Source organism: Juglans microcarpa x Juglans regia, chromosome 5D, assembly GCF_004785595.1.
Source record: "Juglans microcarpa x Juglans regia isolate MS1-56 chromosome 5D, Jm3101_v1.0, whole genome shotgun sequence".
Lineage (NCBI taxonomy): Eukaryota > Viridiplantae > Streptophyta > Magnoliopsida > Fagales > Juglandaceae > Juglans > Juglans microcarpa x Juglans regia.
Window position 1 is genome coordinate 10,306,669 of NC_054602.1, and position 16,841 is coordinate 10,323,509.

At 38.1% G+C, this 16,841-nt stretch overlaps 1 protein-coding gene across 2 annotated transcripts; it reads right to left on the bottom strand.

The window, feature by feature from the left end:
- Positions 1-6,221: 6,221 nt before the first annotated feature.
- LOC121265533 (phosphatidylinositol/phosphatidylcholine transfer protein SFH9-like) lies at positions 6,222-16,435 on the bottom strand. Of its 2 annotated transcripts, XM_041169196.1 has the most exons (11): positions 16,000-16,435; positions 15,873-15,901; positions 14,656-14,739; positions 14,488-14,541; positions 13,259-13,336; positions 13,045-13,098; positions 12,867-12,926; positions 12,619-12,714; positions 7,999-8,100; positions 7,676-7,756; positions 6,222-6,998 (listed from the first exon to the last, which is right to left on the bottom strand). In XM_041169196.1, exons 1-11 carry the CDS (start codon positions 16,052-16,054, stop codon positions 6,702-6,704), a joined length of 990 nt encoding a protein of 329 aa, XP_041025130.1. In that variant the 5' UTR covers positions 16,055-16,435; the 3' UTR covers positions 6,222-6,701. The 2 variants fall into 2 exon arrangements, with proteins under 2 accessions (XP_041025130.1, XP_041025131.1); XM_041169197.1 differs by lacking the exons at positions 15,873-15,901; positions 16,000-16,435 and adding an exon at positions 15,014-15,144.
- Between the last annotated feature and the right edge of the window lie 406 nt (positions 16,436-16,841).

A 16,841-nucleotide genomic window follows, 5' to 3' on the forward strand; every position in this document is an offset into this window, starting at 1 on the left:
CATCTTTGTCATGTACCAATTAATAAGCATGCATGCATGAATGGGATATATAACGTCCACGGATTCTCCTTGTATTGAGAGTGGCACAAAAGAAAGCTTGAAGACAATGTAAAACAAACAAAGCTGTGAGAAAAATTTAATTGTATGTCTGAGTGATTCCTTTATGTATACACGGTATGTACTATTTATAGATTACAATGTGCAATAAAGAATAAAGAATATTCTTACAGTGCTAACAATCCTAACAGAATGAGAGTGACATGCGTTTATTTCACCACTATGCTTTTATCTAGTGGAATCTTGGGTAGCTGGGTCTGTTGTGAGCTCAATATCCCCTCGTAAGATGAAGAGTAAATGCTGATTACTCTCATCTTGAATAACAATCGATTAAATGTCGGAGAATGTATCGGTTTGGTGACCAGATCCACCAACTGAGCAGAGGAAGGAACGTGTGCAGTGGAGATTTGGCTAGCTAATATCTTCTCTCTAATGAGGTGGCAGTCAAGTTCGATGTGTTTCGTTTGTTCATGGAACACGGGGTTTGAAGCAATGTATAATGCTGCTAAGTTATCATAATACACGGTTGCAGGTGCCAAAATGTCAATGTGCAAGTCATGTAGAAAATATCGCAACCATGTGAGTTCACAAGCAACAAAAGCTATGGCTCGGTATTCCGATTCAGTCGAAGAACGAGAGATGGTGTTCTGCTTCTTTGACTTCTAGGAAATGAGTGAATGACCAAGAAAAACACATAAGCCAATTGTGGATTTGCATGTGTCAGGACAATTGGCCCAATTAGCATCAGAATATGCAATGAGTTCAAACTTGGAATTGTTGGAGAAGAATATGCCCTGACCTGGGGTGCCCTTGATATATTTGAGGATCTTGAGGACGGCATTGTAGTGGGGAACTCGTGGCTTCTCCATAAACTGGCTAAGCAAATTAACACTATAATTTAGTTCTGGTCTTGTGTTGGTGAGATAGAGTAATTTGTCGACTAATTTCCTGTACAGAGAGGGGTCATGGAATACATCTCCCTCATCCTTGGTTAGTTTGATATTTGGTTCCATGGGTAAGGGGGATGACTTAGCTGCCAATAGACCTGTTTCAGAGAGTATGTCTAGTGCATACTTGCACTGGCATAGCTGAATGCCTGCCTTGGAGCGAGCTATTTCCATGCCAAGAAAGTATTTAAGTGGACCCAGCGTCTTAATCTTGAACTTGGTGGCAAGAAATTCCTTCACGGCATTGCTGGAAGTGGAGTCTGAGCTTAATAAAATTATGTCGTCGACATAAATGAGAAGTGCGATGAACGAATCATGCGTTTGCTTTGTAAATAAACTGTAATCTGCCTTGCTTTGTATGAAGCCGAATTCAGCTAAGGAAGAGGACACCTTGGTGTTCCATTGGAGGGATGCTTGTCGCAAGCCATAGAGGCTTTTGTGTAGGCGACAGGCCTAGTTTTTCTTGGCTGAGGAGTGCCAGGGGGAGGCTTCATGTACAATTCTTCATCAAGCTCTCCATATAGAAAAGCATTATTGACATCCAACTGTTGGAGATCCCAACCATTGATGGCATCCACTGTAAGGAGGCAACGGATAGAGACCATTTTAGCAATCGGGAAAAAGTGTCATGGAAATCGATACCTTCACGTTGTGTGAATCCCTTTGCGACCAATCTGGCTTTGGCACGTTCGATGGACCCGTCAACATTGAATTTGTATTTATAAATCCATTTGCATGCAATTGGCTTCTTGTCTGGAGGGAGTTCGACCACGAACCATGTCTCATTAAGCTCGAGAGCAGTGAGCTCTTGCTTTATTGATGCACACCATATGGGTTCTTTGATAGCTTGTGTATAAGAGGTTGGCTCAGCGTGCATGGAAATAGAGGTGGTGAAGGCTTTGAAGTTTGAAGGAGGGTGAGAGGATGTGATAAGAGAGAACAAAGGAGAGAGGAAAATTTACCTTCGAATTATTGAAAGGACTGTGATCTTCATGCTCATGTGCTGATTGGAGAAGGGCTGGTGTAGTAGCTTGCTAACAATGGCTGGAGCCTTTTTGAGTCTGGTGGAACCTCTTGGGTAGCTAGGTGAATTTGGTTTGTTGTGTCGGTGAGTGAGGAAAAGGTGGGTGAAGTGGAGGGGTTGGAAGGGGTAAGAGTGTGTTGAGGCTGGATTGTTGTATCGAGAGGCGCAGGAAATGGAATATGGGGAGAGGCAGTGTATTGGAGTGAGGATAATTGGAATATGGGGTTTATTTGTGGGTAGCTGGTTGGTAGTTGTTTGAGAGGGAAAAATAACTTCATGGAATATTACATCATGGGATAGAAATATCTGGTTGGTATTGAGACCGAGAAGCTTGTAGCCTTTGACACCACACGGATAACCAAGGAACAAGCATCGACGAGCTCTTGGGTCGAATTTGGAGCGATCATTGTTGTTGGTGGAGGCAAAAAATAGGCAGCCGAATACTTTGAGATGTGAGTAACTGAGTTTAGTGTTATAGAGGAGTTTGAAAGGGGACTTGAAATGAAGAAGAGGAGTAGGGTTTCGATTTATCAAGTAAACAGCAGTGGTGATGAAGTCAGGCCAATAATGCATGGAAAGGCCAGATTGAAATTTTAAAGCTCCTGCAATGTTGAGAAAGTGCTGATGTTTGCGTTCAGCTAAAGCGTTTTGTTGAGGTGTTGCAACACATGTTAATTGATGTATGACACCTTTGGATTGAAGATAATTTGGTATGTGAAATTCGGCTCCATTATCGGTTCTAATTGTTTTGATTTGAGTTGCAAATTGAGTTTCGACTAGAGAGAACAAATTCTAAAGAGATTTTCGAGCCTCTGAGTTGGTTTGAAGGATGTAAATCCAAGTGCAACGGGTATATTGATCAACAATTGTAAGGAAATATCGGGCACCACCATTGTATGCATGTGTTCTATATGGACCCCAGATGTCTGCGGAGATAAGATCAAAGGGCTTTGTTTTCGTGATGTTAGATGGCGGAAAAGGTAGCTTATGCTGCTTTGTAATTGGGCAAATTTCACATGGAGTTTTGGGAAACACTTTGGGTCTAGAATTGCCTTTGTAAATGTCTTTTAATATGCGCTTGGTCATTGAGTTGTGTCCAAACCGATAGTGTCATAATTCAAATTCATCAAATTTGGAAACATCGGAGGGATTAACAGCATTTGAACATAATGCAGCAAAAGATGAATGTAGAACAGTGGGGTTGGGTTGTGACACTTGGAGGTGATATAAGCCATTATGCACCTTCCGTAGTCCAATCGTCGTCCAAGATGAAAGGTCATGGATATAACAACAATCCGAAAAGAAAATTAGACAACAATGGGAATGATTTGCTAAGGATTTTGTTGAAATTATATTAAAGGAAAATGCAGGAACACAGAAGACATTTTTTAGTGTTAAGCATTTAGAGAGTTGAACATCACCGAGATGAGTGGCTATTGTTGTGGCTCCATTTGGAAGTTTAATATTGTGTGAAACGGAGGTAATGTTGTGAGTGAAAAGAGAGGGGCTCCAGATCGTGTGATCTGTAGCTCCATTGTCAATTATCTAGTGGTGTTTGTGGCTGTGATTGTCTATTGTGAGCAAGTGAAATCACAAAGAGAGATATCATATAGGAGGAAAGAATGGGAGACACTAGCGTGGTTGGCTGCTGTGGAGGTGGCGAGATGAGAAGGATTGAGTAGAGCAAGGAGATGGCTATACTGCTCCTGAGTAATAGGTGGTCCATGGTTGATTTGTTCCTGCTCAAAAGTAGATTGATTAGCAAACGATTTAAACTTATTGTGGTTCTTATGGCCAGGGGGAAGACCATTGAGTTTATAACACTTCTCTTTGGTGTGCCCTGGAATGCGACAATGAGTGCACACTGGAAGATGAGGATTAGGTTTGAAACAGCGTTCCAGGGAGTGTCCATAGATGTTTCAGTGGGAACAAAAGAGGCGGTCCTTGCATGAGGAAGATGAATTGTGTTGTTCAGGTCCACTGGCAGCCATGGCGATGGGCACTGAAGGTGAGTGAAGTTGCCTACGCTGTTCTTCTTGCTGAACAAGTGAGAGGACAAGATTGAGTGGAGGGAGGGTATCGTGAAGTACTATTTGGGCCCGAACAGCATCATAAAAGTCATTGAGTCCCATGAGGAACTACATGACTTTGCTGCAGTGCGTGTATTCCATGAGTCTTCACCGAACATGTATAGAGAGGCATGGGTTCATAAATTTCCAACTCATCCCAAAAGCTTTTGAGCTTGTTATAATATTGGCTGACGGAATCTTCTTCCTGAGTAAGAGAAGATATAGATTTGGTTAATTGGAAAATGCGTGGGGCATTTTGGATTGAGAACCTGTCTTGAAGATCGTTCCACACGTTGGCCGCAAAATCTGCATGAGCAATGCTCGACCGATGTTCTGAACCAACTGAATGTTAGATCCAGGCAATGATCATATCGTTGTAGCATTCCCATGGGGCATGTAGATGATCAGAATCATTTGAGGGTTTGGGGATTTTGCTGTCAATGAATCCAAGTTTATTTTTTATATTGAGGGCCCGTCATGGTCCTCGCCTAGGTTACATAGTTCTCTATTGTGAGCAAGTCTGGAACAAGCGGATTTGAAGCCCCTTCACCAGGGACCAGGGTGAATGTAGTAAGGACTTGCAGGATGGTGAGGATTAGTTTTGGGGTTTATTTCGGTATTGATTGGCATGGTGGAATCTGTGTTCGAGGAAAGTTCTAATTCGGTGTCAGAGATGGATTGGCTCATTCCTCTGATACCATATTGAGCGTGGCACAGAGGAAAGCTTGAAGACGATGTAAAACAAACAGAGCTGTGAGAAAAACTTAATTGGATATATGAGTGATCCCTTATGTATACAAGGTATGTACTATTTATAGATTACAATGTGCAATAAAGAATAAAGAATATTTTGACAATGCTAACAATCCTAACAAAATGAGTGTGACATGCATTTATTTCACCACTATGCTTTTATCTGGTGGAATCTTGGGTAGTTGGGTCTGTTGTGAGCTCAATACCTTGTTCCACAAGTTAGGGTTGCAAATGCAATTCCATTGAAACAACATAAACAGAGCAACTCCAAAGGATAATACTTTCAACAAGCTGGCCAATGTAGCCATGATCTCCTTGATCCCCACAGCTTATGGGCTTTCTAATTCACTCACCACCCATCCATATTGGCCCCATGCTTTTGCCCCTTGAAATGCCCAACGTCAAGGGTCTTCTAGTCTTCTCCCATTTCTTTGCACCCTTCTTCAAAGACTTCTTTCAAGATCGATCGATTGATCCTAACCACCATAGGCCTGATGTCCCTACTATCATGCATAATGCATGGGTGTTTTCTAACATGACATGATGGGTGTTATCGATTCTAACAGAACTCCAACTGCTTTCCTCAGTTGCAGAGAGTAGCTCTCCATTTTTCACCTTACCTTCATGCGTTTTTCAACTTTTAATACGCCTTTATGACATCATACTCTCCTCTGATTGGATGTCACATGACAAATATACCAAGAAAAAATAATTGGTCTATATAGAAATATCACAAAAGTAAAATTTTAAACTGAAGTGACTTGACATAAGAAGTCAAATTATAAAACTCATTTTATTGTAAAGTAGATATAACCTCTCCCATCAACCCATGTATATTTGTAAATAAATTCTGTGTAGATTTAGCACTACTCATATACCAAATTCTACTTCACGTCCATGATTTTTTGATATCTAGATTAGTCAAGCCTTTGTTGTAGAATACGCGACGATAATAAAAATTAAAAAAAAAAAAATTGTAAGCAAGTAATCTGTGCCTCAACAGTTGCTTTTGCTCTTATTGGCACCGGCCTCGGTAACTCAAGGGTGAGATCTGAGGTTTCAATCCCCATCCCTATTGCCTAGACAAAAAAAATGCTCGCTCTCATTGGATTCCATAAGGAACAGATAATAAGGTAATATTGTAGGTAGGCGTAGCAGATTATGAGGCACATCAATACAGCCTACAGGACCACAAGAGAAATATAGTTTGGAGGGGGAGGGGGTTGAAGAGAGGTGTTACACTTGAGGTTGTTCTTCAAGGGCGCCTTATTGACGGAAAACTACAAGCACAAGGCCACAATTGGGCGAGCTATCTGAAAACCTATAATTTTTAGAAACTGACCAGTCATAGATTACGCCATGAAGTCTGCATTGAGAAAGGAAAATCCCTTTGATACCAACTGCAACGTTCAAAAATGCATAAAGGATGATTGAGAACCCCGAAAAATCCAAGATAGAAGTTCAGTCACCAGTCAATGTTGGAGACTGTCCATGGCTTAAACAGATAACTGCGCTACTACCATTTAACTTGATTCTGTGCAACTAAAAGTGACGATTCTCTGTTTCACTAATACATGACAGGCCAGGGACAGTTTAGCACTGATTATCCAGCCAGTTTGTCAAGTTACATATAGCTTATCGGCTTTTCTCTCTGAATTCATGTAGGGATGGATATAAGCGACTGCTATTCCATTCATTTATATGGTATTAATAGAATGATGGGACCAGCAAGACCATATTCCTTCTCTAAAAGCTCATAGGAAGTGCCGGCGTATCATGTGCTTTTGGTGTGTCACTGCAACTCAGTAAATACAGCTACATAATTTCAAATATCTTCAATTTTTACCGCATCTAGTAGTGAGGCATCCCATTCCCATTCCCATTCCCAAACTTGTGTAACTCAGATTCTATGGTTTTGGCAATCTCTGTTCCTTCTGGAGCAGGCTCGGGCAGATCCACATGAAAAGAACCCTGTTTTATGAGTTCAATAGGTTCACGTCTCAAGGATTGCTGCTTTATGTAGTTGTAGAGTTGTTGATGAAATGGATGGTCCAAGGAATAGCAATTTTCTTGGCTATTCTCCGCATGCCGAGATGATCCAGAGCCTTCTTTTCTACAGAAATGTGGGAGGGAAGCATGGTCCATTATCTACATGAAACACAAAAGCCAACAAGATTAATCATCTGAAACTATAGAACAGGAGACTGAGCTTTCATTCCAGTGAGCCATCAAATGCAACATTTGTTCTGCAGAATCATTTCAGAGTTCCAGCAAACATCTGGCTTTAGGCATTACATCCTTTGTCTGCAGCCGCAAAATTTTTAATGCATCTTTAAACAAGTGACATCAGAAGAGATACAGGAATGCTTGATTATTGACAGAAACAGGTCAAGGGGAAACATCCCTGCACGGCATCAATTACAAGTAGGAAAGTTTTCCAATCACCTTTAATGGTAATTCCACCTAAAGGTGATCATGCAAGTTTTCCAATATTTGACTAAAGGTTGCATCATATCAGAAAAGATACTGGCTCAAAAGTAATAGTTAAAAAGTCGCTATAATTTCAACATGTATATTACAGACTTGAAGAGGAAAGAATACTGACAACCGTAATCAAGATGACAAATATTTCGGCACAGAAAATAGAACTTGCAAAAGGGTTGGAAAGTTCTATGCTGATCAACAGGGAAAAAAAAAAAAAAAGGCAAACTGTACATAAGTATCGTGGGGGATATCTAGATAAACTATTATAAAAAAGATTGTGGATAACGGAGGCAGATTTCATACATTTGTGAAAACTTTAATGCATTCTATAACAGAATTACCTTTAAGAGCTCATCTCGCCCACAGCCTGGCAGGACCTGAACTTTTTTCCTTGTTCTCTCCTGCAAAAGAGGCTTGACAACCTGCTAACAGTTTAAATGTAAGTATGTAACGATGTTACCATGCCAAAAACATATAGTTTTAGAGGAAAAAAAATATTATGATAACTCTATATTCTTGATGAACTTGAGATAAAGCCAAGTGCTCAGTTTGCACGAATGCATAAAGGAGAAACACTGATAAAACAGCAGACCAGAATACATATCACAATGATCAATAGCCTTTTTTTTTATATGTACACAATGTTCAACAGCATTAGGCATACCTTCCAACAAGCTGAAAATATATACGGGACATTTACAATGTAATATGTATTTGTCCTCTCTGGGTAGTTCAAATCATCAATGGTGGTTATAAGCGTCATTAACTGCATGAGAACAGAATGCCAACTGAGTGAATGTTGAATGAATGCATATATCAGCCAGTATAAGATAGACTCAGATTCCCAAGCTTCATCCAATGATTCTGGAATTATTTTTCCAGGTACGTTTATAACTTATTTTTACAGATTTGGCCCCAAGCCAAATAGGATTTGCTTAATGCCAAGCTTCTTAAGGACACCTGTTGAACATATTTAATTGTGATTTGAACAAATCTGAGAACCAGATTTGTTTAAACAAAACCCCATATTTATTATTAATCACCCATAAGTCAGAGGAACACCGTGGAATCTGAAAACCTGATTAGCAACTTTATTTAATTCATTTTTTCATATGTTACACAGAATTTTCTGTCACACCCGATCCAATATTTTTAGGGATGAAATATGGATAATGTAATGAGCCTAAAATAGGTTTAATGAGCCCTATTGGAATAGCCCATGAGCTATTATTTATTGGAATTTACTTCGGCCCAAAACTTTATTTTAAAGTCATTAAGGTTTAGTTGATGATTTTGGAGGATATTAATGGGCCAATATTTATAGAAGCCCAAATTAGATTAATCAAGTAATTTCGGAAAGACCATGGGCCCATAAATTATTATGGTGGATCATGAGATTTTATTGGGCTTAATAATTGAGTTAAAGCCCATTTAATATTGTATGGACCAAGTGGGCCCTATTTAATTAGTAACGGCCCAAGAAATTTTTCTTATAGCCCATAAAAAACTGATTGGACGAGTTGGGTTTAATTTGGACTTGAGAGGAGGCCCATTGGAATTTATTGAATACTAGGCCCATGAAAATATAGACAAGCCAAAGAGACTTTTGGATTGCCTAAACTGGCCCAACCCATTTGTTAAGTCCATACACTGCCCAAGACTTGGGCCCAAATATTTGAAATGAACTCCAAGCCCATGAATGTGTTCAACTTCAAACACACTAGAGTTACCATTCTACATTCCTCTTCACACTAAAATTCCTTCAACCGACTGCCTTCTATATATTCAAAGCCATCCACGTAATTACCTTCCTCATCACAATCTAGGGTCGCTGCTTTGCACCTCTCTCATATCTATTACTATATATAAAAGCAGAGTCATATAATTCCAACGTGGCGTTCTACCTATAAAAGTAGGCATTCTACCAATTAGATTTGAAGTGTGATGTTTATTACGCGGTAAACCTTTTAAAAGCAATGTTTCATTATGAACCATAGTAACTTCTAAGTTTTAATATTTCATTATAAGCTGTTGTAACTTTTAAGTTTCATTTCTTTATATTTATGAAGCAGTAAACCTTTTAAAGTAATGTTTCATTATGAATCATTGTAACTTTTAAGTTTCAATGTTTCATTATGAACTGTTGTAACTTTTAAATTTCATTTATTTTCTTACATATAAGGATATAAACTGATTCAAGTCTCCACTCAAAGGTATTATTTCAACCTTTATATTGTTTCGTTAAATAAACCGCCCTATAAACTGTTTCGAATTTCTCCACTATAAAACTCGGTCTCTCTCTAAATCTCTCTCCCACATACACAACATACACACCAATCCGTGCATTGCTCGGGTTATAGGCTCGTATATATATTACCTCTCGGTTTCCTTGGCTACAAGTCACGGCAGTTTCGAAGCCACAGCATCCTCCCACATCAAACCAGATCAACCAACTGCCAAGCTCCTCCAATCCACTGCCCTATTGTCAAAAACCAGCAACACCCTCCACAGTCCATACCGTGAGCCTCATCCCCCACAAACAACCGACGCTGCCCACCATTCCGTCAGCCACAACCAAACGCCCAACGTAAAACCAAGAGCAAACCAACAAACCACCATACCTGTAGAAACCGAGGAGCAACCCCCTCGTGCGCTGCACGTCAACAAGGAAACCCATCAGCCCTCCTCAGCCGTCCAACACTGAAACGCTACCTCAAGCAAAATGGAAACCACCATCACCGAGGCCCCTGTTCTAAGCAAGAAAAACAGAGCACTTGCTCCCCCACTGTGAGACAAAGCCGCTGCAACCTTTGCTTAAGCACCACAGCCCAGTTCCCATCCACGCATCAACCTCACATGACAAGCCCTATTCTAATCAACTGAAAACAGAGCAGCCCCACGCATGACAACCACCTCCATCCTCCCCCACGGTAGCCCACAGTTTAACCGTAGCCGCTTGGCTACCGCTGTTACTCGCCGGGAAGTAAGAATCCACCATTGGACGCCGCCCAGTTGACGTCCAAAACCATTGTCCACAGCCCCCAAGTTGCATGGTGTGTAAACTCCCGCTCTCTCTCTCGGTTACTATACCACAACACAGTCTATTTCCCTTTCCAGTCTCTCAGTGTAAGCACATAGAACAGATAACTACTTGCAAATTGATGAGGCTTGAGACTTTTAAGTCAAATTACAGATATGCCCCTATCCTTTTAGCCACTTGCAGTCACGGTTCAGAGTATTTTGAATCCATAGACGAATAGACTATTTTAAAGTTAATGGTACTATGGATGCTAGGAAACCAAGTTGGATTCAAGAACACTAGGGTTAACTTCAATATTATGGAGTTAATGTTATTTCAAGGTTACGAGAATTTTAGGGAATATAGGTTAATTAAGTGTTTAGGGTTTATAATTAGACTGTACACACTTTATTAGTAATTTACGTGACGATACTTGTATTTTATAGGTAATCAATCGCACCCCAAAAATAATGGATTAGCTCTACAAGGTAAGTAGCATGATCATACACTTACATGTACGAATAGTAAATGACAATTTTTTATAACTATTATGTATGTATGTCCTCCATTGGAAACCCCTTTTTATGCACCTAAGTCATGATAAACTTATAAATGTCATGATTTTATGCAGAAGTTTCATGTAAGTTGCATGACATATGCATCAAAATATTTTTTGAAAATTCATGATTTTATGTGACTATTTATGCATTAAAGTATTTATGAAAAGTCCTGAGTTTATGTGAAAGTTATGCATCAAAAGATTTATTAAAATCCATGATTTTATGTGAAGATTTATGCATTAAAATATTTATGAAAAGTCTTTATTTTATGTGAGAGTTATGTATTAAAACATTATGAAAATCCATGATTTTATGTGAAGAGTTATGCATTAAGATATTATGTGAAGAAACATGTATCACGACATTTATGAAAGATTACGATTTCACTTGAAATCTATGAAATGATAAGGCATGATTTCACTTGAAATCTATGGTATGATATGACAAGAAAGTATGCATGTATGACTATGATGAAATGTGAATGTTAAATACGTAATGGCCTATGTTATGATATGAAGACGCTACCATATGTTATGGGCATATTGCATTGTCAGGTCGTACATGTTGGTAGTGCACCTAGTGTGTCTTCCTTATGTATGGATTCCACAAGCCACTGTCATGGGCATAATCGAAATCTACTTAGATTTGATAACCCTAACTCATGGAGGTCAACAATGGGTACCAGCCTATGACAAGTGAAAAGACAAGTTAAAGCATGTCATGCACAGTTCAAGTCCATATTCATGTTATTTAAGTATGTAATTATGAGTATGCATGTTTTCAAGAAACTTTATGTTTTATTATGTTTATTGTATAATGTGTTACTTATTGAGTATTCGACTCATTTTTCTATGTTTTTATGGTTTAACCTCCCCAGGTGAGGATCTTTATGAGGATGGAGCTGCAGGACAAAACTTAGCCCAGAGAGGCGAGGCAGAGGCCTAGACAGTTTATGATTTCCAGTTTAATAAGTTATTCTGAATAAGCACATGAGACTATTGATTTTAATAAGTACTTCCGCAGACTCTCTTTTGAATTTTAAGTATTTTAATAAATACTGAATTTATTTATTTATGAAATCTTTTGGAGCTGGCACTTCCTTAATAAAGAATTTTTTTTAAATCAAGTTAGTAGCATACCGTTTTCTCGAGATTCTAAAAATGACTTTAGTATTTACCCTAGGGGAACGGGGTGATACATTTTCTGATATAATATTAGTCTTAAAAACTGATTGTCTTGTTTGAATAACCATATTTTCAACTCGTCTATTGTTGATTATGTTCCCTGTGATTAACTTCTCACTGATCCATCTTGAAAAAGTCCAATTATTGTTTGAGTGTTGGTCATACATTCAAGGTAAGATCAGTGAAGTGTACAAGTTGTTTGCAAATCCTGCTCATCCAAGTGTTCAAGCAAAGTGAAATGCAGTAACTTTTGTTTTTGGACAAGTAAAAAGAAAATAGTGAAATGCAATAACTTTTTTTGGACAAGTAAAAAGAAAATAATGAAATGCAATAACTTTTTCTGATAAGTAATAATGAAATGCAATAACTAACTTTAATTTGCTGCTAAAAGAGAATAAGTGCCCAAAAAAAACTAAATTATATAATGAGAAGAAAATGAAAATGATACAATGATTGCAGTGTTAAATGGGGTAGCAGGGGCAGTAAAGAGAGAAGAAAATTTTCACAACAGAAGGTGATACCTTTATCTGACTCAGTGCCGAAAGTTTAAGGCCAGTCATGTCCAAAACCTTCACACACGTGGTAATAGGCCGTCCATATTTTTTAGATGCAGAAGGCTACACAGACATTTTTTATATGGATCAAAGCGGTGACTCAATACGTTTTTTATGTAAAAGGAATCTCTAAACTGAAGAAATTTTTCATTAATCTTTGTTCATCTAAAAAAGTAACAGGAGATTTCCAAAAGATTGCAAACTTTAATACTAACCAAAATTACACGGTCCCGATATTCATTGATCTGAATGTGTGACTGCACATAGTAGTTGACCTGCAAAAGAAGAGACAAATAAACATCCTTCGTTGAGAGCAAGCAGTAGAAATTGTTAACTCCATAGGGTTATTTCTGTCAATGAGACATCAGCGAGGAACTTATCAAAAACACTTACAGATGCTTTATCATATGTGCTGAGCCCAACGCCAATTGCAAAGACAGGCAATCCCTGGAGCAGATGGCAAGAGGAAAGGTTAAGAAACACAGATCAATGCAATTAACATCATTGCTTCAATTAAGGTGCTACCCATCAAGCAACATATCGCAGTATTGAATATGTAAACACTATCCTGGCAGAATAATAAGCAGCATTTGTTAAAAATGAGCACCTCCTTCGAGTAACCTGACACCCCTACAAGCTGCGAATCACGCACAGCTCTGTACAGCTCAGCAGGAATGATGGGTTTCTGCATAAAGAAATGGCAACCATATCAGACTCAAGAATTAATTGACCAACACTATAGTTATATTCTGCTTCAAATTTACTTGTAAAAAAAAAAAAGACTACTTTTGCACAAAATAGCAGAGCAAGACAATTTAGGAACAAAACATTGTTAATGTGCATGCACCGACAGAAATCATGGTTGTGTTTAATGCGCCTGTGTGTGTGTGTGTCTGTCAGATAGAGAGCGAGAGAGAGAGAGAGCAAAGAAGAATTAGGTGCCGTTTGGATAGTAAGTTGAGATGAAAGTTGAAAAAAATATTGTTAAATTTTTTTTTTTAATATTATTATTGTTTTGGGATTTGAAAAAATTGAATTGTTTATTATATTTTATATGGAAATTGGGAAAAGTTGTAATGAGGAGATGACATGACATGAAAAACTTTCACTATCCAAACGGGGCCTGTTCAATAATATCAATAACTGAAATAAAGTAAAAGTCTGGCTGATATTATGAAGCACTACTGCCTTTTTTTGCACAAAATACCAGAGCAAGACAATTTAGGACCAAAACATTGTTAATGTGCTTGCACTGACAGACACACATACACACACAGGCGCTGTTCAATAATATCAATAACTGAAATCAATTAAAAGTCTGGCTGATATTATGAAGCACTACTGCCCTGAGACTAACAATACGACAGCCCACCTGCTTCATATGATTTCCATCCATAAAATGAGAAATTACGGATAGCGGTTTTCTACGTACCAGCTAGGTGAAGAGGCCACTGCTAAACCAGTTAGCTCAAAAGGATACAACAACCATATGTGGCATCTATATGTCTATAATTATGAAGTGGTCATATAGGCACTCCCACTAGATAATAACAGAAGTTAATTTTGGTGAAAGCCGGCTCGAAATATTTGATCTTATTTGCATTCCAAGAGCCAAAATGACCAGAACTAGCTAGACAAGTTAGATTGCAGGCTATGAGATAATGCATTTGATATTATGCAATAGATTGGTGATTTTCAAACAATCACATAATGTGAACTCTGTTTTAACACCTTGTGTCTTTAATGAAAGGCATAGAAAGAATTCTAACAGCCAATCTCTAACTTAATGTTGTCAACTGAACGAAAAATGTGACCCTGAGCATAAAACAAACTTACTGCTAAGATGTTGTCAATCTCATTCTGTACCCTCCAGTTTAAACAATCCACCAGCTGCAACATCATACAGATATAGCATTTGTCATTGGTATAAAGAGGATGCAGTAACAAAATGTTTAACGATATAAAATCATAGAAAAATATTTTGACCAAAGAATAATATAGAACCATTTTATGGGTTTTGGCAACATTCCACTCCCTTGCTTTCAAGAAACGCACCAGAGTTTCAACTAAATATCCTTGATGAACATTCTGCAGATTAAGGTACAATTATTAAGTCCAGCAATAAATTCAAACATCAATACGTTTGAGGAGGTACATAGCACTTGGTGAAGCTCAATGCCATATTATTTTTAACCAAAAAACTACACTGAATTTTTCTCCAACCACATTAAAAGAGTGACAAATGAAAAGACATCTTCCATTCCCACGAGCCCATAGCAATTTAATCAAACTCATAGATAAGTTTTCTGCCGAATTAGATTTCAATAGAAAATCTCAATCTGACCAAAGCACAGTTAGTAACCTGTAACGATTGATCTTCACACTTTGATGCAGACAACAGTGCAAATTATATTTCCTATTTCACCCTTTGAACTTGCCTTACGTTCTGAAGTTGCTAGAAGGGATGATGTCATTCAACAGGTTGGCCTATCATTGACAGAGCTTTTCATGAAGCTGGAGGCATAATGTGCTATGAGACCGAACTACAATTTTATTCTCCTTTTGATGACAACCCAAAAGAATGATATATTTCCAGGAACTGTTGGTTTGATGACCAAGGACAGTATTGGCATGTGCCAAATTCCATGAACACCAATGATATATAGCTGACCCATCGAAGAGATATAGAGAGAAAGATGAAAATGGAAGACATGAACAGATCTAGTAACTTAATTAAAGGGCACATGCCAAAATCTTCAGTGAGTTGCGGTAAAAGCATAGCATAACCACTTCCACCGTCGTCTTATGCCAGAACTACATGGTGTGAGTGTGACTCAGATAAGACTCGTTCTGAATCACATAACGTGCTATATTTGCCACATAAAAGACGAGTAGCCACCCAGATCAAAGTATTTAATCAAGTAGCTAAGCAAGATTTCAGGATCAAACTCTTTTGCGCACCAAATTCTCCGAAACACAACAAACATCTGTGGCTTATATCTTTTGCTCAGCTACAATCAGAAATTAATTTTCCTACAACCAGAATTACGAAAACCCACAACACCCAGAAAAAATTACTGAACAAAATGCACTAAAAACTAAACTTTAGAAACAAGAAAACAAAACAAAACAAAAAGAAGCATATTTGGAAGGCTTGTGAATCGGGTTGAAGACAGATCGGATGCAGCATAAAAGAATTAAGCAATAAGGAAAATGGGAACCTGAAATGTTCTCTTCAAAGGCTCCTCAACTGCCATTATTCAAAAGATTTATTTAAAAAAGAACAGAAAGTTTATAAAGTGTCTGTCGAATGAAAAAGAAAATGAAGTTAAAAAAAAAAAAACCGACCTTGATCCATTAGTGATTGAACCTGCCTGATCGCTTCCTGAGGAACGATCCCCATTTCTTCCCTCTGTTTCTCTCTCCCTCCCTTTCACACACAAATCTGCTGACAGTCCAAAAAATTCACTACCTTCCAGGTTTCCAAGCTTCTTCCTCTCTCTTTTTCTCTTTGGACTCTTCTGTTTACCAAAGTTCGGTAAATTTACCGCGGGGGGGGGGGGGGGGGGGGGGGGGGGGGGGGGACAACCCAGTCATCCCAGATCCCCACTCTCCACCTAGAAATTTGTGCTAGAACCCCTGTTTGAGTTTTTTGTTTCCCTCTGATTCTTCAGGCTTCAGAATCCCAGTTACCGATGAGTTTTTCACCCACCAAACTGTATGGACCATATGCTATTCTACCTTATTGGTCCTACAATCCGATAGATCTCTTCAAGGATTCGAATATTATCTCCCCCTGCACCACCTACGAATAATACGTGCCACTTATATTTCGGTTCACTTGTACAATCACTTAGTATTCTCCCTCTATTTCTTTTTTCTCACTTTCTAGCCTTTACTTTCTATTGTTATATATATATATATATATATATATATATATATATATATTATATATATATATATATCATACAAACATATATGTATGTATGTGTATGGGCTGACTGTTCTGCAGTCTCTGTTTTCCTATTTTATTTTCGAGTAGTGATAGAATTATTACTATATTACTATCTATTTACTATTCATAATTCATTTCAAATTTTTATTTTTTTACCATTTTTTTAAGTATTTTTTAACATTCTTAACTATTAAGAAAACAATTTAAAAAAATAAATAATTTTATTAATAGTCAC